The sequence below is a fragment of the Cucurbita pepo genome, chromosome 1, assembly GCF_057944985.1.
Source record: "Cucurbita pepo subsp. pepo isolate OVF chromosome 1, ASM5794498v1, whole genome shotgun sequence".
Taxonomy (NCBI): Eukaryota; Viridiplantae; Streptophyta; class Magnoliopsida; order Cucurbitales; family Cucurbitaceae; genus Cucurbita; species Cucurbita pepo.
In genome coordinates this window covers 5,591,068-5,616,466 of record NC_141798.1, presented here as the reverse complement: position 1 = coordinate 5,616,466, position 25,399 = coordinate 5,591,068, and the positions used below count along the sequence as shown (strand labels likewise).

Here is a 25,399-nt window from a genome sequence, read left to right as displayed (position 1 = left end):
CCCCATCTAAATTATTATACCGTCATAAGATCCTGGCTCCATCTGGCTAATAATTGTAGATTATTTTTTGAAAAAATAATTAAGAATCTTCTTTTAGTTTAACTATGACACTGAGATGAAAAAAATAATTAAGAATCTTCTTTTAGTTTAACTATGACACTGAGATGAAATCTTTAAATAGTAAGTATTCTTGATAACAATTTAAATTGAGGAAATTGAAAAAAATAAGTGAAAACCAAAAAAAGTATACATATGTCTGAGCCCGGGTTCGAACCGGGGACATCTAGTGTGTGAGACTAGCGTGATAACCAACTACACCACCCAGACCTACATATTACAATGATTTTATTATTTTTATAAGTACAGATTATATATATTATTTTTTCGTTGTTTTTGGTGTTTTTTTTTTTAAATATATAAACTGAAATAAAAGAATTTGAAAACAATAATCAAATTTTGAATGGTGCATGAATTCAAATATAAGAATTTAATAACACATTTTTTTTTATTATATATATATATTAAAAAAAGTTTTCTTTCCTTCGCCCGGTGAAACGCTTTTTCTACCAATCGCATCTCAGCAGCCACTACGCTACTCACAATCCCACGAGGCCCACTTGTTCTTCATCCCCTTCTTACCCCATCTCTCTGCGCGCCCTCTTGCGCGTTTGATCCGCACTCTCCGTGCCCAACTCCTTATTCCTCACCAGGGTATTACGTTACCGCCGGTTCTTGGTTGGCTTCCGACGCCGGCAAGTGAGTCGACGGAGAGAGAGTGTGTGTTGGGTTTTATCGGGTATGGGTGGGTGTGGGGTCTGTCTTTGATGAAGGAGTTGATTGAGAATCCTGAATTTCTGATAGAGTCGGAGCCGCCGTCGAGTTACGAGGAGAGGCTGGTGACAAAACTTCTGTTTGTTCGAATACGCGGCGGCGGCGGTGATGTTTCAGGGATTGGGGAGGCTTTGAGGCTTAGGTGTGTGCCGATAATAATTTCGGACCGTCCGATTCAGGACCTGCCATTGATAGACACATTACGGTGGCAGGTGATGGCGGTGTTCGTCAACGGCGGTGGCGGAATTGAAGGTGTAAAGGAGGCATTGAGGCGCGTGGATGGGGAGGATCAGCAAACATTCTCAAATAGAGATCTTGTAAAATTTGTAGAACCATATAAACCAAATTCAATATTTAACATAATTTCTTAAAATATAATACCAAAATCTATTTCCTATCTTTAAAAGCAAACATTCTCAAATACAAATCCTGTAAAACCACCCCTCATCAAAATATTATCAACATCCAAATCTGGAGCAACTTCGGAAAGTTATTGGGAGCGTTCGCTACACCTTTAGATCATAGTAGATCTAACGTTTTATTTTTTCTCTCATGCATCCAACGGTTATGAATAAAAGTGAGAACCACAAATACCAACAACATTCAATTTCTCGAATTGAAGTGTAGAGTCATAGCTCGAAAAGAAAATCAGAAGTAGGGAGCAATATAGAGTGAGTGATCAATAAACCAAGAGAACTCTAAGGTTTCTTAGATAGATGAAAAATCTTAGTGCTATATTCTACAATCATACTCCAGATATAGACAGACATAAAAGAAAAATATGAAACGATAAAATGAAACAGAAGAATTTGATCCATCCAAAGCATTTGGCCTGTCCCCTTCACTCATAAACATCTTTGTCCAATTTCAGGATAGGCCCCAACTCTCAGCATACATATATCTATCCTCCTTGAATTGCAGAAAGTTTAGAAGCTGAGCAACTTTATTTGCAGTCAGTTCCCTCAGTTGAACAGGTAAGGTAAAGAGGCCTGCGTGTAAACTTCATGCATTATATCTTTCAAGTTCCCAAGCTGCTTACACAGACAGCTCAAACAACCAGCTTAATTCAATACGTCCAGCAAACCAAACAAAAGGGCCAACAAAAATGTGCAGAGCAGAGCCTTCACCAAACCAAACAAGAAAGCCCTCCCATCCAAACCAGAATAATGCAAAGCACGAGGAAAAAAAATGATAGAATATACTTGGATTACGCCTATTGTGTTCTTAAATGGCATAGATTCAGATAGAAAATTCTGGCATGCACACGTACGCAAAGACGTGTATGTAAAAATTCATTGATGCCTGTAAAGTAATATACCAGTACATGATATGGAGTACCCAAGGAAGTTATCAAATGAAACAATAGGAAAAGTTTACCTTAGTTAAGACCAGGACAAAATGCATTCTGCCATCACGTTCTTGCAGGCATTATGATTTTATTACCCTTTTTCTCAGATGGTTTAAGAATCTGGAAAGAGCACATCAATTCTTCATCAACACTCATTAGTGCACCGGCATTATCGAATTCACCACAGTAGTTGGGGGCCGAAAATATCGTGACAAGTTGTCTTTCGTTAAAGAATTCATATCCATCCTCCACAACCTAAGCCAACAAGAAATTTATCTCAGAACATAGAGAAGAGAAATCAATGAGAAACATGAGAGGTGGGAAAAAAAAAAAAAAAATGTTAGCTTATTCTACCTGATGGGCACGACAGATAAGATCCAAGTCATGTGTTGCTAAGAACTCTTGCAACTTATCAGGGCCAAAGGTGTATGAGACTCCTCTATCATTCATTCCCCAACCTTTGACCTCTTTACTGGGATCTGACCAAAGCAAATCACAAAGCAGGCCAGTGTCGGGAATGACTGTCGGACGAGACAAGTTTCTTATTTGATCCAAGTTTGTCAAATCAGGGGAGAGACCACCATGCATACATAATATTTTGTCATCAATTAGAGCAGCTACAGGGAGGCAGTTAAAGCAGTCAGTAAATGCCTTCCATAGTCTCACATTAAAGCGCCGCTTACATTCATCATAAAACCCATAAATCCTATTGATAGAAGCACATTCGTGATTTCCTCTGAGAAGGAAAAAGTTTTCAGGATACTTGATCTTGTAGGCAAGCAAAAGACATATGGTTTCTAGACTCTGCTTGCCACGATCAACATAGTCTCCAAGGAACAAATAATTGGCACTAGGTGGAAACCCCCCGTATTCAAAAAGCCTTAATAAATCGGTGAACTGGCCATGAATATCACCTGAAAATGCAAAAGAAAAATGAAAGGCATATAGTCAGAAAGGCTAATCCACATGCCTCAGGCCATTACAAATTGAATATCACCCATTCTTTATGCAAGAAAATAAAATTCAGCCATGATATGAATCCTCATGCTATTCATTGCATTCTGACGTCCTCAGGAGTCGGTTGGGACCAAATTGATATTGGGGTTTTCGAGTTAATATTGTGAGGGTCTGAATATCAAAATAGCTTTCAAGTTTATTCGTGGAGGCTTCATATCAACAATGCTCGTCAAGGAGGCTGGCCAATCGAAAGTTTCGTCATCTTATATACGACATCACAGAACATTCAGAAAGAAAACAAATACGTATCCCAATTCTCCCTTCATCGTCTAGTCAAAGATTCGAACTTTAAACCGGCATCCAGAACAATTAAGAAAAAAGAAACAACAAAGAAAAAGAAAAGGAAAAATCATACGACCCATGAAACATATCTCATATTTCACACGACTAAATAATCGTTCCAAGACCAAATCTCCGGTAAATTAGATAAGAAATCGAACACATTAATCCAACTGCTCCTAAAAAACAAAAGGGTCAGAGACATTATGCAATGCAACGAAGAATCAATTCTTGGATGGGAAGAAAAACAAAAAAAAAAAACAGAAGGGGGAGATTAGAGCGCACCGCAAATCTTAATGGGTGCTTCCAGCTCGAGCAAATTGGGTTGTTGGACGAAAATCTCTCTGGAGGAAGCACAGAGAAGCTTGATCTCGTTCTCGGAAAGCTGGACCTGTTTACCTGGCCTCGCTAATCGGACCTCGGTGAGGCGTCTGATAATGTCGTCCAATAAAGCAGGGTCCATTCCTCCCTGCCCTTGCGAGGCCATTCTATTCAATCTACGAATTCGAACCTTTTCTGTTCTCTTTTTCCCCTTTGTTCCACAGTCAGAGCTTCAAAGGAAAACCTAGAAATCTTATTGAATTCAAGGAAGGGGGCTTTTTTTTCCTTTTTTTCTGTTTTCTTTTTTTTGATATTTTTATTCTATTTCTTAATAAAGCCTATAAATGACCCAACTTATCGATTCAAATTTTGAAAATAGCTCGTCATTGTGTTATAATTGTTTATAACTTTTGAATTTTGACCCTTTCCCCCGAAAAAAGACAAAAATATCCTTAAATTTTTGTTAAAAAATAAAAATATCGAAGGGGCAAGAATTGAAACTACTAATATCTATTAGAAAAAATTTATTGCAAGAATTGAAACTACTAATATCTATTAGAAAAAATTTATAATGAATATCACTTATAGACATTAATGATATCACGAAACTTGTTCATTTAATAAATACTTCTATTTGTCTCATTAAACTATTCTCCTCGAATAAGATTGCATTAAAATCTCCTTCAATAATCTAAGATAGGAGATAATGGTTACTTTATCTTTTAAGAATCGTTTGTGATTCCAATCCTTTTTCACGTCAGTTACCATAACATTTTGTATACCTCCATACATCTTTAAGCTTTTAATGATAACATGGACCTACCAAACAAAATAAGTACTATTTTAAGAATGATGGGAGATCAAACAAAAAAAAAATATTACAAAAAAAAAAAAATGAAAATTTTCTCTATCTTGACCCATTCAAATATAGACTTTGTGCTAACAAATATTTGTATAAGGTGACTGCAACTTTTATTTGGATTTAAAAATATAGAAAACATGTAAATATGTTTTAAAACATATATTTTTATTCCCTAATTATTATTATTTTTACATCAGGCTTTATATATTAACATCCATTTGGAATTTATTCTAGCACCATATATTCCTTCTATATATATTCAACTAGTTTTTATCGTCCACCCATAATCCACGATTCTTGTTTCGTTTTTTATAACCACTCGTTAATTTATTATATTTTTTAATCACATTATTAAAAATAAATTTTGTAAGCTATACTTTTTACTTGTCGAAATCGAGCTGGATGATCTCAAACTTTGTTTTTGTTTAGTGCGATGGACTACTACGTATTCAAATATTCATCTTATATTAAAAATATAATGAAAAATTATAAAGGTATATATTAGGGAATATTTAATATAAAGTTTTAATAAATAAATATATATATATATATATATATATATATATATATATATATATATATGAATTAAAACAATATTCACATTTTTTCTTGCCCTAAAATTGAAGTCACCAGTTACTTTTATTTCCGACCACATTCCTAAACTAATTAAATTTCTAAATTATTAAAATCGGGAGGGATTAAATCAAAACTTAATTTCAATCCAATATCTAAATAATTTGAGTTATATTCAAGTAAATAATTTGTAATAGGTATCTTAATTAACCTTTTAGTTTTGAATATATGCATCGAATTAGGTTCGAGATGACAATAGTATATTATTTTTTTTTCTTTGTGTTTTTTGTGGTGGATATCTTGACTAACCTCTTGATTCCGAATATACGTATAAATCATTTTAGTTATGTTTGAGTTGACGATAATATATTATTTAATTATTTTTGTGGTGGATATCTTAAGATATACATAAATCACTATATATATTATTTGACTTTAATTTGATCGGAAGAAAATATATTTACACAAACTAAAAATGCAAATTAAATGGTTTGGATTGAGTTCTATAAAATACTTTTTAATTTTAAAATTAGAAAAGTTTTAGTTTTTGAAATTTATTCTAGAAAACACTATTCATATTGGAAATTAATGTAGGGAGCAATATGTTAAAAATTAAAAAATATTCCTGATGTGATAATTAATGTGTAAAAAATAGTTACATAAATATTAACTAATCTGGTAAATAATAATAAAAAAAAAATCAACATCTCATCTAGACAGTTAGCACATTAATTTCTGTATAATTTTTTAACATTTTTTTTTTTGGAATAATTTCAAAATTCAATTGTATTTTTTGAAAGAATTTTTTTTTAAGAGTATTTAAAACATGTCTTTCAAAACGGCTAGATACTTTTTTTCACCGGCCTATTAATCTCATAAGAAATAAAAATAAAACCCAAAAGCACTAGAATCAAATATCAAATGCTTTTTTTTTTTTTTTTTTTTTCTTTGACCAAGTTTCACTTTTATCCTGTCTTTTATAATGTTTTTTATGATAAAATAATTGTATTTTTTTTTTTTTTTTTAATTTCTTAGTATTCGTCATGTTTGCCATTCATTTTTTTTAAAGTTTGTTCGACATTGATTTCTTGCAATTAAACACTGGCCCGTTAATTATGTTATAATACTAATTTTAACTATAAAAAAATTAATTAAAGATGTATTTTGGATAAAAAAAAAAACTATTTACAATTAACTTGAAAGTTGGGAAACCCGTCCAATATAAACAAAGTATATCTCTCTCTTTTTCTTTGTATCAGATAAATTGGATTAAATAAGGTAAAAATGTACAAAAGAAGAATAGATGCATGTGGTGAAGCATATAATTATAATTTTAAATAATTTGATGATTAAAGTGGATTCTCTGTGTTGTTTATGTTAGAGGGAATACTGCCATATACATAAATAGATATCCTAGTCTGTAAAGTCATTGGAAATAAAGCATAATTTTTTGGGATTGTTTTTTAAAATTAGAACAATTCTATGTTAGATGATTTTGCATAATTTTTTTAGTGAAAATAAAACATCCTAAAATTACTCGCATTGGTTTAATAAGCACCCTATCCTAAATAAGCACGAGAATGTCGAAGTTATTAAGTGTCAAGTATGAATCGTGAACCCCGTTATAAGGTGACTTCAAAAAATGGTTTTGATTTGTTTTTATTAGGGCTTAGAGAAAGTGTTTATTGATTTTTTTTTTTACTATAGCTATATTCCCCAGAGTTTTTTTTGAAAAAAAAAAAAAAAAAAACCCTTTATCTAAAATATAGGCTCTAAATTTATTAAATAAACCACTTTGGATAGAGACTTTCAAGCTGTTGCCGACCAATAAATTGGAACTTGAACCCTTAAACCATGAGACAAATTAAAAGACACAGCTTTATAACTAACTTTTTATTTTATTTATGTGTTAATTGTTCAGCTTTTTTGATTGTTCACCAGAATTAAGCAAACCCATTTGTTTGTTTAATCAAAGTTTCCATCTTTTTTTGCTTTTTCTCGAGAATTTGAGAGAGAAAAAAGGTATGTTTGTTTGAATGTGGCAGATGCCAGATGGGGATGCAGAGACAAAGCAAAAAAAAGATGGTTTTTAGGGTTCCTAGAAGTACCAATTCCTGAATATTGTGCCTGAAAGTGACACAGAAGCTTCTTTACATGCCATGCAAATCTTATAATTTTTTTTGTTTTTTTGTTTATTGATAATTATATGTTTCCTATCAAATAAATAAACATTTCCAATTCATTGCTTGTCCTGGAAAAGACATTTTAGAAAGAAAGAAAAAAAAAAAAATCAATATTTTTAGTATTTTTTGAGGTGAGTTTTTTTTTCAAAATATATTTATTCATGGTTTGTGGTTTAAAAAGAAAAACACGTTTAAGAATGTTGTAAAACTTGTAAAATAAAAAATACATCACTTGATTATGTATCAAACGTTGAAAAGGAAGTATGCGTCTTCATTGTATCTTGTTTAAAAGATAATATTTCTTTATTTTTTTTTTTTTGAAAGAAAAAGAGATTACTTTTAAACCATTGACAAAACAATACACTTTTGAAATAGATCACAAAGAAAACGGTTGGATTGGACGCTATATTCATTATATAGCACACATTTTATTTTATTTTGTTTTTCAAAATAAGCATTTGAACAGTTTTGAGAGCGTGGGATTAGAAAGATGAAGAGTTTAAGTATTTTTTGACAATTTAACCGAAAAAGAAAAGAAAAGGAAAAAAAAAAAATGGAGGAATATCCTGATAGCATGTCAACGAGTTCCCTGTGCTCACGGCGGGAGTTTTAGTTTAGGCCATTGTAAAACACAAATCAATTGAAGCTGTTTAAGGGAAACAGGGAATGGAAGGAAGAAATGGGATGGGAAAAAACTTGGGCTCTTTCTGTAAAAAACTTAGCCTCCGACACTTCCTAAAAGATGGCTTTTATGCTCATTTGATGATTCTGAGCCCTTCTTCCACCGTTGCTTTATTGATCTCCGCCTCAGCAGATTCCCTTCCTACTTTTCTCTTCATTGCTTTCCCAAGCCAAGAATCTCTCATCACTTCCTTTCCCTCTTACAGATTCTCTTCTTTCCCTCCCTCCCTCTTTCTCTCTACTGCTTTTAACGATGCCCAATTCATTGTTCTTCAACCCCTTTTCTTCCAACCCCTTCTTTCCCCTTCTCTCTTTCTGCCTCCTTTTGGACTTCACATCCCCTTATCGTCCGGGCCATATTCCACCGATTGATATACGATCCAAATTTCTTTATCGGTTTCCATGCCTCCCTCTGGTGTCAATCATCTGTCTCAGCCTTGCATTTCTGGTATCTCTACCCTTGTCCTCGTTTTTCTTTATCAACTAATTACAATCTCCCTTACCCTTCGTTTTGATTTTCCGTTTGTGCTAAAATGAATCCGCAGCATTTGGGGATGTTGGGTTCTTTTTCTTCTGTTCGGATTTTTCCTTATCGACTTCTTCTTCTTCTTCTTCTTCTTCTTGGGTGTCGTCTTTGTTGACGAACAGGGGATTCTTCTTCCTCTTACGCAGACAAAAAATCCGGGTGGATGAAATGGTTGAGCAAAATTTTCCGGTCAGGAGGCAACAGGGGAGGCAGCGGCGGGGGCAGCCGTCATCCACATCAGCATCTTGGTGATCAAGAGAACGTGCTCTGGCGAGCTCCGGCGAGATCATCGGTGAACTTCTGTTTTCCTTTTCCCCCTTCTTCAGTTTGATCTTCTTTGGTTAGCTTATCTTTTAACTATTCAACTTTTGTAATGAGGGTTGATGTAACAGGTTGATGTTAGTTGACTTTTTCACTCTTCTGAGTGGTTTGGGATAATAGTTCGTTTGCTCTTTACTCATATAGCTTATTGGAAGTACTTGAAACCCCCTTTTTCTTTTTTCCTTTTTGGAGAGAATTAAAGTTATTGTAGTTGATTATGTCGGTTCAATAATGTTTTATTTGGTTTGTACGGACTTGAACACAAACCAAGTTGATTATTGATCAATCAGTGGTATGTTCATTCAGTTTCTAAACCACTTGGTACTTTAACTATCTTTGAACACTGATTTTCCTTCTGTGATTGTATTGTAAATAGCCAAGGGAGCATGTTTAAGCAAGCCCATCATGGTGTAAAACAGGGCTAATAAGCAAATGTTTTCATTTGAATGATGTTGGGGAAGAATTTATTTCATTCAATACGGTCTTTTTTATTGAATTGTTATTTAAACAGGAAGATCCTTCCAAAGCTCATAAGGAGAAAGAAGAACTAGACCGTGCAATTGCACTCTCTTTAGCTGAAGATTTGAAAAGACGAAATCGTATGATCTCCTAAACTGCACTTGGATTTTAAATGTTTCACTCTATCACTCTTCTCTCTAAAAGAACTCATTAAGATTGATTTGTTCTTCTTTTCGTTCATCAGGGCATCGTTGGCGTACAGAAAATGATGAAGCAATTGCTAGAGAAATGCAGGACAAGATGAATTTATCTCCATATCCTTCTGTTGCACCTCCTCAGTTCCATCCCGGTGACATTAGGTATAATGTTATGTTAGACTTCAACTTAACTACTCAACAAATTCCCTTTCAAGCATCGGATTCTGGGATTAGTTCATAAAAATGGTTTAATCGATATATGCGTAATCATGTCTCGAAGTCGCAGATATTGTGGTGGCTGCAAGCGTGCAATCAGCTATGGCAATTATTTGGGATGCATGGGCACCTACTTCCATCCTGGGTGCTTTTGTTGTCGTTCTTGCGGTTATCCCATTACCGAGCATGAGGTATTCTAATATCCCTACCCTTCCTTTGATCACAAGATCCTAGCTGTGATTTTTCTTCTCCTGGTTATGCTTCCCACTCTGTTTCCTTTTCCCACTCATTCAAGTTCTCTTTTCTGTGGATTCAAGTTTTCGTTGTCAGGGAAAGATCCATATCACAAGTCTTGTTTCAAAGAGTTGACACATCCAAAGTGTGAAGTCTGCCACCAATTTGTAAGAATTTCATTGTTGTCTTCATCGGACATTACTTCCTATTATCATGTTATGTTACTGGTGGATTGTGAGGAACATCAACACATTTGTTAGACCTCATTGGTATCTCTCATTAGCTAGTATGAAGAATTTGATTCTTCCATTCTCAAATTTCAGATCCCTACAAATCGAGCCGGTTTGATCGAGTATAGATGTCATCCTTTTTGGTCTCAGAAGTATTGTCCATCCCATGAACATGACAACACAGCCCGTTGTTGTAGCTGTGAACGTTTGGAGGTATCAATGAAAACAATTGAGCTTGCATGAGGTTGAGGCTTCTCCCTCTACTGCTAACTACAATTCCACATGGTTTTACAGTCTTGGAATGCAAGATACATTTCTTTGGGAGATGGACGGAGCCTATGCCTAGAATGCATGGAGTCTGCTATCATGGACACGGGAGACTGCCAACCACTCTACCACTCCATTCGAGACTATTACGAAGGGATGAACATGAGAATAGATCAGCAAATTCCCATGCTTCTGGTTGAAAGACAGGCACTCAATGAAGCTATTGTTGGGGAGAAGCATGTAATAAACTATCTTTTATGCCTTCCTTCTGACCTGTGTAGAAATTCCTCTGATCAGCACCTTTTCTTTACAGGGCTTCCATCACATGCCTGAGACTCGAGGTTTATGTCTTTCTGAAGAGCAGACTGTCACCAGTGTATGTTTTCTTAGAGTTGTTTTTTTTTTTTCCAAAATTGTAGAGTAGCGATCAGGGTTTTTATAGGTATTGAACTTGTTCTCGTTAATCATGTTCAGATTCTCAAGAGGCCAAGAATCGGAGGGCATCGACTCATCGGAATGAGAACTCAACTGCAGAAGCTGACTCGTAGATGCGAAGTTACAGCCATTCTTGTTCTTTATGGTCTTCCAAGGTAGGCATTCTTGATTTTATACTTTCAAATTTATTGAAGATTCTAAGGTTTGTATGATTATGTCTAAAATGGAAACAAATGGAAGTTGGAACTACTTTTAAACTTCATGGTGTTTGAGCTTTCTAAGAAGATCAATGGTTAAATGATTATATTTTCTAATACTCGAGCATATCTCGCTCTTCTGTAACACAATCTTCTGTCGAGTTTACATCGTCCACCATTTTTATACTTTTAGCTTTCACAGATTACTAACAGGGGCTATTCTTGCTCATGAGTTGATGCACGGCTGGTTACGGCTAAAAGGTAAAGCTCCATCTTCTTCCCTTTCCACTTTTTTCGGATCTTGATCCGTGTGCTTACCTCGAAAACTGATACTACTTGAAATTATGGTAGGATATCGCAACCTTAACCCGGAGGTAGAAGAAGGTATCTGTCAAGTGCTTTCCTACATGTGGCTTGAATCCGAAGTAATGCCGGGGTCTAAATCGGGACCTTCGACATCCACTGCATCCTCATCTTCTTCTTCTTCCTCGTCCTACTACTCTTCATCATCAAAGAAAGGCGGTAAATCTTCGGCCGAAAACAAACTGGGTGAATTTTTCATGCACCAAATAGCGAACGATGCCTCGGCAGCTTATGGGGAAGGTTTCAGAGCTGCTAATGCAGCTGTGAATAAATATGGGCTGCGTCGGACACTGGACCATATTAGCATGACAGGAAGTTTCCCAGTGTAATAAAAAACATGTGTTTGTGGTTAGTTTGATGTGGGGAGACATTGTTTTTGTTACCAGATTGATGTGGAACTGCAGCTTCTTTTGGCTCTGGTTTAAGACAGCATCAGGTCAGGTTCAAAAGGAGTCTCATTTGGAATAACATGTATTTCTTCTTCTTCCTAACTTTCCTTTTCTTTTGTTGCCTGCTTTCCCTCCCCCTTCTTGCCTTCTTTGCTCAACAATGTAGCTGCTGTTCTTCCTACTGTTTCTCTCATCTTTGGGAAAACAAAACAAATAACCAAAAGGAGCAAAAGTAATGGAGATGAACGAAGGAAACCCAAAACCTGAAACATATGAATATCTATATATTTGGTTTAAATATGGATATCGATTAAAACTTTATTCAGGAACTAATTTGCATTTTTTTTTTTTTAAATTTAAGAACTAAATCAACATGTTCAATATTTATGGGAAGGCTTATATGAATTTTTCTTTATATTATTATTTTTAATGTCATATTAGATGTGAGGGTTCATATGTAATCGAGTTAATGTGATTAAAAGTAAGTTTTTCGCCTTTGGAATACTTTAGACGTTTTTAACTTTGATGGGTATAGAAGTAATTGTAGCTGAATATTTTTGTTTTGATTCTATTTTACCATTTAAATGCTTTTGGAATTTTTAAAATTTTATTTTAATAAAAAAAAAACAACTATTTTAGTCAACTTCTGTACTTATTATTCTAATTATAAAAAAAGCTTAAAACTTTAAATACAGCTTCCATTTGTTTATTTTAATACTTTTACTTTTTCACTTATCCTTTTATAAAAGCAATAGGTCACTAGTACAAATCAAGAGATTAAAAACTTACTAGTGACCTTTTAAACATTAATGACCAAATAAATATAAATCTGAATGACTGAACAAGATAAATCTTTCCTGCAAGCAAACACATGGGTATTCACTACCCAGTCAGGTAAAGCACAGTAAATGAGAGAAAGAAATGGTCAATCCAAATAATTTGCTCATCTTCAAGGTCAAAACTACCTCCCCTCCCATTGTGCCAATGCCTGGATTTTTCAAACAAAAAGGAAAAAGGAAAAACCCTGTTATATCTATACATGGAAAAATGTTATATCTTACAATCCCAAGTACAAAACTATTGAGGGTTCCCTCCATCCAACAAATTCGCCTTTTCTTTCTTATTTGCCACAAAATTCCATTTCCATCCACAACTCCTCTTCATAATCTGGCATTTGTATCTGCTAATAGGCTCTTCAGCGTCTCGTACGTCATGAAGCAAATGCCCACTCCAGGTACAACCTTATAGTATTCAGGTAGAATCCCTCGGTAGAAACCGCTGAACCCTTCTGTCCTCAATATGTGCTTGAATACACCCAGAAGCCCTGTGGTATATACCCGAGCTCGCCCACCAGCTCCTTCCAACTGCTTTCGCCTCCTCACCAGATCCAAGGGGAAGGTCGCTGCAAATTGTAGCAGGTAACATAATATAAACTGAGCTGTACAGTTAATCAGATAGAGACGACCTTCCATTTCACTTCACATGAAAGGATTAGACATCAGTAGGGGCAAACTGCTTCTTCACCAAATATCACACGACAGAGAAAAGCAGCTGGAAAGCACATTGGGGTATGCAAACATGAAAGCCACAGGTACTTAGAAATTCCCCAAGTTGTTGAAGGAACTACAATTCTAACTCACCCATCTTTAAACGTTTTAATACAAAACAAAAGGTTGAAAACTATTTTAATCTCTGTAGCTCAGTAGTTTTATCGTTTCGATATGCTCAATTTTAATTTTTATACTTCAAACAAACAGTCCTATGCACAGAGCACTAAACAAGAGTCAACCACGTTGGTTTAAATAGAAATCAAGCAAAATGCACAATGATGCTGCACGTTTGCATCAGCACTAAGTTTCCACAAGATAACTCAAGCACAGTCAGAACTGGTCTAGCCTCATACACATACTAATAGACCATGACAAAGTCCTCAAAGAGACACACGATGAACTACTGAGACTTCAAGGATTGACAGATCCATTTAACAAATGTAAAAGGGAGCCCAAGTGAGAAGCATACCTCAGATGGGGCACCTCTCACACCTGAAAATGATATTCTAGTATATGTATATGATTAATCGTGCCAAGCTCCATTAATCCCCACCACAATGCTTGGGGAGACTGCTTCTAAAACCAATCTTACGCAACATTTTTATGAGTGATAAAACAAAATTAAGTTGGTAATATGAATTTTTTTAATCAACTTCCTTACTAAAATTTTCATAATGCGAAACAAAATATAACTCCAGTCTGGTCTCTGTCTCTAGGGTCAGTCTGGTTAAATACTTTGGTGCAGAACCTGCACCACAGCCTGTTTCTCTGCATCAAAAGCATGGCAGACAGTGCTATGTATTAACCTCTTTTTTGCACTGACATTTTCACCAACAAAACAATGAAAGCGGTTGAATTAAAACTTAATTAGTTCCAGAGTTATGACTAGCATCACAATTGTAGGTTAGTTGATGGTAATGCAGCACGTAAAAAGAAATATTAAAAATGAAGGGCAGGGATTTCCAGCGAGAAAAATTTTCAGATTCAAGAAACCACTTATATCCGTGAAATACTAAGATAGATACAAAGCATATTTGAACCCCATAGAAATAGAATCTCTCTGAAAATTAACCCATCAGAGATCACTCACCTGTAGAGGATGCAATGCCTGATAGACTGCCACAGGTCAGGCTAACCAAAATCGTAGAATCATGAGGCCTGAAATATATTTAATACAGTTTTTAGGACTACATGAGGAAGCACATGTAGACAACTCCAAACAGTTTGCATCAAATCCAAAATTTATTCGATGAACTCATTTGAAAATCCTTACCTACGAGACTGCCAGAAAGACCTCAAGCTTTCATAAACTGAAAAACTGATAGCTATGTTGGGACCAACACCCTGCTCCGAAAGACAGAAATGGTGAGCTATATTTTCAAAACATGGTTTGTGCTCCTAATATAACAACTCGGAAAGTAATAAAATGCATACCAGTATTGTCGCTCCAAGTCCCTTGTAAAGACCTAGAAAACCCTCATCTCTACAAATTGTTCCCAGAGTATGCCAAATACCTTTGTAATAGACCACTTTTGTCTACAAACCATAAATCTATAAAGTTAATGCAAAAACAAGTGCCAATGCTAACCATGGTTCAAAATTGTGTCAACCAACTGAAAAGACGCTTTAATAAAAGATGAATAAATCAAGAAAAACCAGAAAGGAATATACAAAGACCACCAATGCTATCCCAACTGAGCCTATCTAGTGTCTAATAAGACGAAATGGAAAGACCACTCACTGCCAAGCCTATGAATTTTAAGATCAGTCTAATAACCATCAAAATCACTTCCCAAGGTTAACCACCGAGGAAGTCAAGTTTTTTCCAATTTTTTGGATGAGAAAACAAGCTATAAAGCATAAATTAAAAGAATACAAAGAACCCATGGGCATACAGAAAACAGCCCACACCCAAGGAGCTAAACAACTAACATACAAGGCAGTCAAGTTAAGTGAACAGTCAACTGTTTACAAGAAGTTGGCAACAACAAGATCTCACCTGAGCAGCAAGGCGAGTCCTTACAAGATCTAATGGATATGTAGTTGATGCTGCTGTAATTCCTGCCAAGCCACCACCCAGGAAGTGAACTAAAAGGTCTGCACTCATGCGATCCCTACGATGTTCAAGACCTGGGACCATGTGAAGTAACTACATAACATACAAGCAATCAATTAAGATCAAGGCAACTAAAAGTAAGAAATACAAAAATAAATTATCCCCAGATATAAAACTCTACGATGGTGTTTATTCATAAAATTAAAAAAAAAAATACAAAACCTTTTTGAAGTGTTCATATGCATAGAAATTAATAGAGGAATAAGGCAGACGATGAGCAATTGTAACAAGATTTCCTTTCCAGAAAGCTCTTATTCCTTCCTCATGAACAATTCGTGAAGCCTCATGCCATATACTGGCTTTCTTCAGCAATGCAGCATCAGAGTGCATCCCTTGCACCTGTGATGATAACAAGAAACATGACAGTTATAAATCCATCAATAACGAATGATATAGCAAAGGTCATACAAACTCATTATACATCACACAGGAAGTCTTCAGCCCAAAATACCAACAGAGACATGGAACATAGCAAAATTGACAGGCCAAATACCATTTTTTAAGAAATCAGGGCACAGGCACAATTAAGGACATGTTACTACAACATCCTGCCTTTTTATGTTTTTAATTATGATATTTGCATTAAAAAAATATTCTCATTTTCTTTTCTTAACATATCATTTCTTTAATAGTCTGAAATGTGTTGAAAGAGAAAAACTTTATAAAATATTTGACATTCTTTAAGAAAATGAAAAGAGACTAATGCTCAAAGATACAAACTTCATTGAGGAGTGAAGCGAATAGGAAAGCAATCAAAAGAGATAAAGCATGCAATTAAGGCACATATCCTGTACAGACAATTCAGCAAAAGTTTTTGAGAGACAACACCAAGAAGATGACTTTATATGTGCTGATTCATATCTGTCAAACCAAGAAAGATGTTGGCTTATGTAACCGCCCAAGCCCACCCCTAGCAAATGTTGTCCTCTCTTTGAGTCTCCCTTCAAGGGCTTCCCCTCAAGGTTTTAAAAATGCGTCAGTTAGGGAAAGCTTTCCACACCTTTATAAGGAATGTTTTGTTCTCTTTCCAACCAATGTAGGATCTCACAATGGTAAGAAAAATTCCTTATAAGGGTGTGGAAACCTCTCGCTAGTAGACACGTTTTAAAATCTTGAGGGGAATCCCTTGAAGGAAAAACCCAAAGAGGGCAATATCGGTTAGCGGTGAGGCTTGGGCTGTTATAGCTTACTCCTCTCCAACCACAATTCTGAATAGCTTTAACAGCATTAACCCATAAGAGATTTGCCTTTGGATTCAATAAAGGGACCAATAAGTATTTGAGAAACATTTTCCTTTTGAAAACCCACCGGATGTTGAATATCAGAAAAATAAAAATAATAAAAAAAAAAACCCGAAAACATGATCCTTGATCTCCTAATAAGAATCAAATTAAAATACTACAGCTTCTCAATCAACTTCCTGAATGGTGCCAAAGAAGAAGGAAATAATAAAGCATAAACTAAAGCACCTAAATAGATAAAGAATTTGAAAATCAGATAGAAAACGGTCGATAATTCATATGCAAAAGAATTCAATAAATGCATTCAATTGTAATCATACATTCCTATTCACATCATAAAACATCATTGCTTGGAAATGAAATCTTCGACCTGTGTTACCAAAGTATATATTTCTCACCTTACTTGGTTATAATGCAAAAGTCGTCAATATTACTCCAGTATAGAACCCAAAAACTGTATTCCGAAGCTATCTAGCTTCAGGAAAACGTTTTGCGAAAGAGGGAAAAACTGGAGAGGGATAAAAAGAGAACAGTGATTATCCAGAATTTCCATTTCCAAAAGCCTAACTTCAAACCGAAAGTAACCCACGTTACAAAAAAAGAGAACAGAGCGAACCAAGCCTACAACTAAAGCGTCGATAGGATAGCAATTAGGAAATTAAGTTCATCACTGACATTCACGAAGCAAAAGCAGCAAGATTAGTAGATAGAAAACAAAGTAAAGGAACCTGAAAGAGAATTGTAAGTCGTGCGAGTGGTGCTGTGCAGGTCTTACTAAAAGCACCAGCAACGCCTCCAGAGAGAAGCTGCGACACCGTCCCAATCTGCGATTGCTGAAGCGACTGTTGCTTTTTGGGAGCGAAATTTCTGGCACCTCCCTCGACAGAAACCACTCCTCCATGACCAGAGCTGAGAGCTCTCTGCCCTCCTTCCATCATCACACTAACCCTCGCCTCCGTTTGCATGTCAAATTAAACCTATCCTTCTTTACCCCTCTCCTCTCTTAACAAAAATCTCAAATCCGGTTAAGATCGTCAAAAGCAGAGAACAGGATTTGTAATCAAAGAACAGAAGAGAGAAAGATCAGAGTACTTGAACCACTACCAACAACTGGAAGTCGCAGACAGCGAATAAGACAAAAAAAAAAAAAAAAAAAAAAAACCTCCCCCTTGTTTGTTCTAGGCTTTGAACCTCATTGCTTAAAAACTCTGCGTTAAATAAATTGAAAGAAGAATCTACAGAGAAAGGAAGAAGATGAAGAAGGCGGTAGATACGACGTCGTTTATGTCCAGAATGAGAGTCCCAAAACGAAATTGTTTTGGTCACCGACCTCATGATTCATTGAATTCCCCAATCCACTTTATTATTTCTGGTTGTAATAGTGTTAAAATACAATCGGGTGCAGTCGATATATGCTCTGCTTGGAATATGTGATTCGTTTGTTTTGGAATATTCTTGTAGGTGGTAACGGTGAGAAAGATAGCGTACGGGTGGAGCTCCATTAATTTTGTGTTCATCACATTAATAATTAAATAAACGAATTTCAATTTTCTTTGATTTCTTTTTAAATAAAATGCCTAAGTTATCTTTCTCTTAATTTAAAAAAAAAAAAGAAAAAAAAAAAAAAAAAGAAAACCATTTGAAACTAGAAAGGATATAAAATGTTTTATTCTTCCACTTTCTATTTTTTTTTAATATCTTTTATCATTAGAATACAAGCTCAAAAAAGGCAACACAGAGTATAATCTCTCTCTTAATTAATTCCCATGCTATTTTATTTTCCACCCATAAAAACAATCTATTATACTCTTAATTTCTTTTTAATATATAATAAACGTTCCATGAAATGAAAAAAAAAAAAAAAAAATTGAGACCGACCACTTTACCTAATTGTTTTAAAGTATTTCTAAGAGCGAATATCATCCTCACAACTAACATGATTATTTAACTATGTTTTGTCCTTACTTACATTTTTTCTATAAAATTTTTTAGGAGATCACCTAATATAAGATTGTTTCAAATTAACCACGCTTAACTTGAGAGTTATTATAATTAAAAAATTGAAAAGAAATTTTTTTTTTTGTTTTTTTTTTATAGAAATAGTAACTATCAAATTTTAAACCTTTTTTAACTATTATACTTTCATTCAAAGATCTCATTTTTCATTCATATAGTTCAAGTTATCACATAATAATAATATAAATAGCCACATATATATATATATATATATATATATATATATATATATATATATATATATATATTAATTTGATTCATAATAATGATCTCGATTATGGATCTATGGTAATACAACTTGCATTAATTAAATTTAATTAAGGGGTCAACTCCCCAAAATAATAAATAATATTCAATCCGTAAATAATTAATGAATTAAATAACCAAGTTTTGGATTTTGAATCCATCGTGTTTTATTTATTTATTTTATTATTTTTTTTTTCTTCTCTCTTTATGTTTTTTAATCCCTTCACGAGCTACGTGCTTAATAAATTATTATTAAGCTATCAACTTTGTAATAAAAAAAAAGAAACCAAAGTTTGTATAAGAGGGCCTTTAATATCTTAGCCTAAGCTATCATATATATTTGTTTCTTTTAATATGGCAATGGCAAGAAGAAAGTCTTCTCTAGTCTTCAACTTCATCTTCCTTAATCTTTTCAGTTGTCTGCTGGTTTCTAGCTCTCATTCGGACAGTGATGGTCGGAAGGTAAGACATATTCAGTTTGTTTTCGACTCCTTGAGATATATTTTTGTTTTGTTTTCTTGTGTGTTCTTTTTAATTTTATTGTTTGTGTAGACTTATATTGTGTACATGGGGAGCAAACCAGAAGATATCAGCTCTACTTCTTTGCATCATAGGACAATGTTGGAACAAGTTGTTGGTAGGTTCGTATTAAGTCTGTATCTAAAATTTCAAAATTACAAACATTAGATCGATAGTGTAATGTATTAATAAGTTGAACTAGATTACTTAAGTTTTGATATGCTGTTTTTTTAGCTCCTTCTCCCCGAAACATTTGCTCTATAGCTACAAGAGAAGCTTCAATGGATTTGCAGTAAGACTCACTAAAGAAGAAGCTCAGAAGATTGCTCGTATGTAATATTCAACTCAACGCATTTTAATTCGTCCTAGCTAGAGTATCATTATGAGTGATTTTATCTATTAGAAGATGTTTTAAAATAATTTTAGTTGTCAAACGTTATTTTCCAAATTACTAAGATTATTATTTTAGTGGAGGAGGGTGTGGTCTCTGTGTTTCCAAATGAAAAGAAACATGTCCATACAACAAGATCATGGGATTTCATGGGTTTTACACAAAGGGTTCCTCGGGTAAACCAAGTTGAAAGCAACATAGTTGTTGGAGTACTAGACACCGGAATTTGGCCGGAGTCCCCCAGTTTCAATGACGAAGGTGTCGACCCTCCACCAAAAGAATGGAAGGGCACATGCCAGATCTCACCTGACTTTCAATGCAACAGGTGAATACCCAATTGAATTATAATATGAACTAATAATTGTATGAATTGAAAATTATTAATTTTGAATTTTAATGGTTTTGGAACATCAAAGCATAGATATTTTTTTGTAGTCATTTTGTGATTTAGCCAAAGGGTAATTAGAGAATGGTTGTATGTATTTTGTGATTTAGCGAAAGGGTAATTAGAAAATGGTTGTATGTAATAGAAAAATCATTGGAGCTCGAGCATATCGTAGCGAGAACCTTCCCAAAGGAGAAGTTGTAAACCCAAGAGATTCAAAAGGCCATGGCACACACACAGCGTCCATAGTGGCCGGCGGTCTCGTGAGAAAGGCAAGTCTATACGGTCTAGGCTTTGGCACGGCGAGGGGCGGGGTTCCTTCTGCGCGCATTGCTGTGTATAAGATATGTTGGTCTGATGGGTGCTACGACGCCGATATTCTTGCGGCATTCGACGATGCAATCGCAGACGGTGTCGATATCATATCTCTTTCAGTTGGAGGGAGTAAACCCAAATCTTACTTCAATGATTCAATTGCCATTGGAGCTTTCCACGCCATGAAACATGGAATATTGACCTCCAATTCAGCCGGAAACAGAGGTCCCAATTACTTCACCACCTCAAACGTCTCTCCATGGTCTCTCTCTGTGGCTGCAAGCACTATGGATAGAAAGTTCGTGTCAAATGTGCAATTTGGAAATGGAACTCTCCATCAGGGAGTTGCAATCAATACATTCGATCTTCTAGAAAAACAATATCCTATGATCCATGGTGGAGATGCTCCCAACAAAGCCAGAGGTTTCAATGCCTCCACCTCCAGGTAATTACCCTCATTTTATTCCCTTTTATTAGCATAATATAATCACTTCATAAATCATTAATTTTTTCATTGAAACAACAGATTTTGCGTCGAAAACTCTGTAGACCTCAGCTTGGTGAGGGGAAAAATCCTTGTTTGCGACTCCCTATTGAGGGCTGCAACAATGCCATCCTTCACAGGCGCAGTGGGGATTATAATGCAAGGCACCCGCGAGAAGGATTACGCTAGCTCTTATCCCTTACCTGCTACCTGTGTTGAGATGTGATTCAAAATGAAGATATGATTCAAAATGAATATATGATTCAGAGCAGTAGAGATATGATTCAAATATTCAAACTATGAGATTTTTAGGAGATTGTTAGTAGATTTAAATTCTTTCTAGATTTCGATGATTTACTATTTCTGGTCCAGTGTATAAGCTATAAATACTTGAATTGTGTAAGCCTCTAAGCATTGAGTCAGTAGACAATAATAAGGCATGGCAGCATTCATCTATTTTTATCTCTTTCACTATCCCTCTTTCCAACACTACCTATCTCCGCATTGCAGCCGCCAATGACATTCAACTCTCTTCACCTACGTATGTTCAATGCACATTCTCTTCAACTAAAATCAAACCTTCAAATAATAATGAAGCCATTTAATTATTTTAGATCACTGACTTAAAAAATTAAATCTTTTGATCCACAGAGAATCGACTGCAACCATTTTACAGAGTAACGCAGTGAAGGATGCCTCTGCTCCTTCTGTTGTCTCCTTCTCCTCCAGGGGGCCCAATCTTGTAACCCTCGACATCCTCAAGGTTAAATTTAGCTTGCTAATTTGTTGTTGAATGAAAATTTCTGGGGTTGGTTGTTAAAATCATTATACGTTTCGATGCAGCCAGATCTGACTGCACCGGGAGTTGAAATTCTAGCAGCATGGTCTCCAATCGCCCCTGTTTCTGGAGTTGTAGGGGATTCGAGGAGTGTGGTTTATAACATAATCTCAGGAACGTCGATGTCTTGTCCACATGCCACAGCAATGGCTGTGTACGTGAAAACATTTCATCCTACGTGGTCTCCTGCGGCCATAAAATCAGCTCTCATGACAACAGGTAAAATAACAAATGATTCATGTGATGAAATTCCAAAACTTTTCACTCACTCCTAATGATTCAATAATCTGCAGCTTTTACCATGAATTCCAAACTCAATACACAAGCAGAGTTTGCATATGGTGCAGGCCATGTCAACCCACTCAAGGCAATAAATCCAGGGTTGGTTTACAATGCAAGTGAAAGCGACTACATTGATATGTTGTGTGGCCAAGGTTACACCACTGCCATGGTTCGACTTATTACCCACGACAGCAGTGCTTGTACATCCACCAACACTGGAAGAGTTTGGGATCTAAACTATCCTTCTTTTGCACTTTCCACAACTCCTTCAGAATCCATCATTCAATTCTTTACTAGAACTCTCACAAACGTTGAACTAAGAGCATCCATATATACTGCTACGGTTTTTGCCCCACCAAGCTTGAGGATCACAGTGGATCCTGCCGTTCTTTCATTCAATGGAATTGGAGAGACCAAATCTTTCAGGTTAACCGTTCAAGGAACGGTGAGCCAAGCCATAGTGTCGGCTTCTCTGGTTTGGAGTGATGGTATGCATGATGTAAGAAGTCCTATTATAGTCTATGTTATTAACAAACCTTAGATCAATTGAACCTTGAGAAGAGATGTTTCTAAAGTTCAAATGAATTTTTAAAATCGGGTATGAAATGAAACATATTATTACTTGTTAGAGAAACACGACTCTCCACAATGGTATGATATTGTCCAGTTTGAGCATAAGTTCGCATGGCTTTGTTTTGTGTTTCCCAAAAGGCCTCGAACCAATGAAGTTAGTATTACTCACTTATGAACACATGATCATTCCCTAAATTAGCGGATGCGGACGTGGGACTTCATCATCCAACCTTAGTAACCATGGAATTAATTCAATGATTATTTAGAACTCAAAAGCATGGTAGTCTTAAAATTAAGACTTGGGTGCTAGTTCCTGCGTCTAGCTTTTGTAGCCCCATTGACCCAATAATATGGTGCCACTTGTCCACTTGTCCTTTTTTCCCTTTCCATTTAAACAATAACATTTTACACGTTTATATTCTAAAATTACCTACTTTTTTCTATTTTTTTTTTTAAACATAATCTTTGATATTATCACTTCGAGATATTTTTCTCCCATCATTATTTTAAATTCTCAATTTTAAATGGATTAGTTGAAAATAAATGAATTTAATTATACGAAAATATATATTATAAAATAAAAAAAAATTATTAAATAAAAGAAAAGTTAGGTATTTTAAATTATGAAATGTATTTCTGAACTTATCATCTATAATTAAACAGTATTGTGAGGATGAAAATAAAAAATAAATTAATTGTGAAACGGCCCTTTTTAAGTGTGAAACATTCTCACATTATAATTTTAAACTTTTAATTTAATTAAAAAATAGTAGGTTAAAATTGAAAATTGTGACACGTAGGATTAGCCACCACGTGAATGGATTCCAATCAATAATGGAAGTTTTGTCCTATTAGAGAAGTAATTTTAAGACATACAATCCTCATTTTAAATTTAAAATTTATGTTAAAAAAAAAAAAAAAACAATATAATTTTAAAATAAGTGGTGGGATTAATTCCGTGTAGCTTTTGGTGACACAGTACGATGTCGTGTGTTTCTTAAACAACTATTTCTCTGTAAAAACGTTTTTTAAATTCTGAATTTTTAGTTGGTTTGTCTTTTATCAAACAATACTCATCTTTTCAAATTTGGAAACACAAAAAGCCAAAATATCGTTTTAATTATAAGACTTCTACAAATGAAAAAAAAAAAAAAAAGAAAAGAAAAAAGAGCAATTTAAAATTTTGGAAATAATTTTGTATGAAACCATTAGAAATTTTCATAGACAAATATAATTTAAAGAGAGATGTCGTGGGGAAAAAAAAGTAGGGATTTTTAAATTTTTTATTTACAGTTGAAAAAAATATTACAAAAGTTTTAAAACTAAAAGTTGAATATGTGATGAAACAACCCTCCGTGTATTCTTCCCAAGAACACTCACAAACGTTGAAGCTACAGTGTCCACATACAGAGCTACGGTTTATTCTCCTCCAGGACTCAACGTCCAATTCAAAGTGGATCCTCCTGCTTTGACATTCCATGGCATTGGAGATACCAAATCATTCACGCTGGGTGTCCAAGGATGGCTGTCCGCAACCGATCCCACAACAGTTTCTGCATCTTTGGTGTGGAGCAATGGTGTTCGTGAAGTTAGGAGCCCTATAGTATTGTTTTAATTCACCCAATAATAATCTTAAACCTTAGTTTGGGCCCCTGTTTATTTAAAGCTTGAATAAAGGAAATGAAAGTGTGGGGAGCTGGGAGACTGTTCTTTGCTTCCCATCACTTTCATTTTGGATTGTCTGTCATCGTCCTCTAAATTGTGTTCATCTCTAAATAAAATTGAATGTTAGCAACTGCTATTCAAGTGAACTACAACACTTAATCCATGGAATATCTCTAGAAAGAGTTCGGGACAGGCACCTCTCGCACCTTCTTCTCGTTTCCAGGTTGCTTCTTTATAACGTTTGTTACACAATGACACTTTTACCAAGGGAATCACTTGGTTGTCCAAGTGCCTAGTGTCACTACCTAAAATTTTGACAGGTTTCTTCTCGTAAGTCAAATCTTTCAAAAGAAAAATGTTTCATGTCCTATCGCATGAGTAGAGTCTGGCGTGTACTTTCAACATGGATATGTGAAACACATTGTGCACAACAGCAAAGTCCGGTGGTAAGCTATACTATAACTTGCCCTTATTCCCAAATCTTAACATCCCTTTAATAGGTGCCACTTTCAAGAAAAACATGACCCCACTTGGAACTCAAGGTCTCTACTATGCGAATATGCATAGCTCTTCTATTGGTGCGAATATGCATAGCTCTTCTATTGGTTATGTGCGGTGAGTAGTTTCAGTCATTGTTGCGTGCCTATCTCTCCCCAAAATAACAGCGTCTGGCACCTATGCTCATAAAATGTCTCAAATTGGGCCATTTGAATGGTTGCCTATGTTGTTGCCGACAAATTCTAAGAGGTAGATGTTGGTCCAGCAACCAGAGAAATCCATGACATAGGCTTGCAACATATCATTTAGGATCTTATTCAATCTTTCAGTCTGTCCATTTGTCTGGAGGTG

The 25,399-nt window shown here is 35.1% G+C and overlaps 4 protein-coding genes and 1 non-coding gene across 14 annotated transcripts; 2 read left to right on the top strand and 3 right to left on the bottom strand.

Moving 5' to 3' along the window:
- Positions 1–253: 253 nt before the first annotated feature.
- On the bottom strand, positions 254–327 carry TRNAV-CAC (transfer RNA valine (anticodon CAC)). The gene has a single exon. It is a non-coding gene; the product is annotated as a tRNA-Val (tRNA).
- A 1,187-nt stretch (positions 328–1,514) lies between these two features.
- LOC111806059 (serine/threonine-protein phosphatase PP1 isozyme 4) lies at positions 1,515–4,088 on the bottom strand. Of its 2 annotated transcripts, none has more exons than XM_023691410.2 (4): positions 3,761–4,087; positions 2,534–3,093; positions 2,209–2,434; positions 1,515–1,820 (listed from the first exon to the last, which is right to left on the bottom strand). In XM_023691410.2, exons 1-3 carry the CDS (start codon positions 3,960–3,962, stop codon positions 2,243–2,245), a joined length of 954 nt encoding a protein of 317 aa, XP_023547178.1. In that variant the 5' UTR covers positions 3,963–4,087; the 3' UTR covers positions 1,515–1,820; positions 2,209–2,242. The 2 variants fall into 2 exon arrangements, with proteins under 2 accessions (XP_023547178.1, XP_023547185.1); XM_023691417.2 differs by lacking the exon at positions 1,515–1,820 and adding an exon at positions 2,012–2,133 and having other exon boundaries at positions 3,761–4,088.
- Positions 4,089–8,098: 4,010 nt separating this feature from the next.
- On the top strand, positions 8,099–12,031 carry LOC111807389 (protein DA1-related 2). Of its 4 annotated transcripts, none has more exons than XM_023693139.2 (12): positions 8,099–8,543; positions 8,744–8,913; positions 9,454–9,541; positions 9,646–9,760; positions 9,879–10,005; positions 10,132–10,215; positions 10,372–10,491; positions 10,573–10,785; positions 10,859–10,921; positions 11,020–11,135; positions 11,371–11,438; positions 11,529–12,031. In XM_023693139.2, exons 1-12 carry the CDS (start codon positions 8,498–8,500, stop codon positions 11,867–11,869), a joined length of 1,551 nt encoding a protein of 516 aa, XP_023548907.1. In that variant the 5' UTR covers positions 8,099–8,497; the 3' UTR covers positions 11,870–12,031. The 4 variants fall into 4 exon arrangements, with proteins under 4 accessions (XP_023548907.1, XP_023549295.1, XP_023549138.1 ...); XM_023693527.2 differs by having other exon boundaries at positions 8,101–8,543; positions 8,768–8,913; positions 9,885–10,005; positions 11,380–11,438; XM_023693370.2 differs by having other exon boundaries at positions 8,103–8,543; positions 9,885–10,005; positions 11,380–11,438.
- Positions 12,032–12,851: 820 nt separating this feature from the next.
- LOC111800029 (uncharacterized) lies at positions 12,852–18,175 on the bottom strand. Of its 6 annotated transcripts, XR_015421028.1 has the most exons (9): positions 17,565–18,175; positions 15,758–15,934; positions 15,479–15,628; positions 14,914–15,015; positions 14,753–14,823; positions 14,570–14,637; positions 14,141–14,247; positions 13,949–14,055; positions 13,113–13,331 (listed from the first exon to the last, which is right to left on the bottom strand). XR_015421028.1 is itself a non-coding variant. In XM_023683607.2 (7 exons), exons 1-7 carry the CDS (start codon positions 17,799–17,801, stop codon positions 13,090–13,092), a joined length of 1,047 nt encoding a protein of 348 aa, XP_023539375.1. In that variant the 5' UTR covers positions 17,802–18,175; the 3' UTR covers positions 12,852–13,089. The 6 variants fall into 6 exon arrangements, 2 of the variants coding, with proteins under 2 accessions (XP_023539375.1, XP_023539382.1); XR_002815952.2 differs by having other exon boundaries at positions 13,949–14,247; XR_002815955.2 differs by having other exon boundaries at positions 13,113–14,055.
- A 1,475-nt stretch (positions 18,176–19,650) lies between these two features.
- Positions 19,651–22,858, top strand: LOC111806866 (cucumisin-like). Its single transcript, XM_087123762.1, has 9 exons — positions 19,651–19,739; positions 19,852–19,946; positions 20,087–20,333; positions 20,539–21,153; positions 21,235–21,411; positions 21,695–21,733; positions 21,844–21,955; positions 22,036–22,249; positions 22,324–22,858. Exons 1-9 carry the CDS (start codon positions 19,666–19,668, stop codon positions 22,851–22,853), a joined length of 2,103 nt encoding a protein of 700 aa, XP_086979888.1. The 5' UTR covers positions 19,651–19,665; the 3' UTR covers positions 22,854–22,858.
- The last annotated feature ends 2,541 nt before the right edge of the window (positions 22,859–25,399 follow it).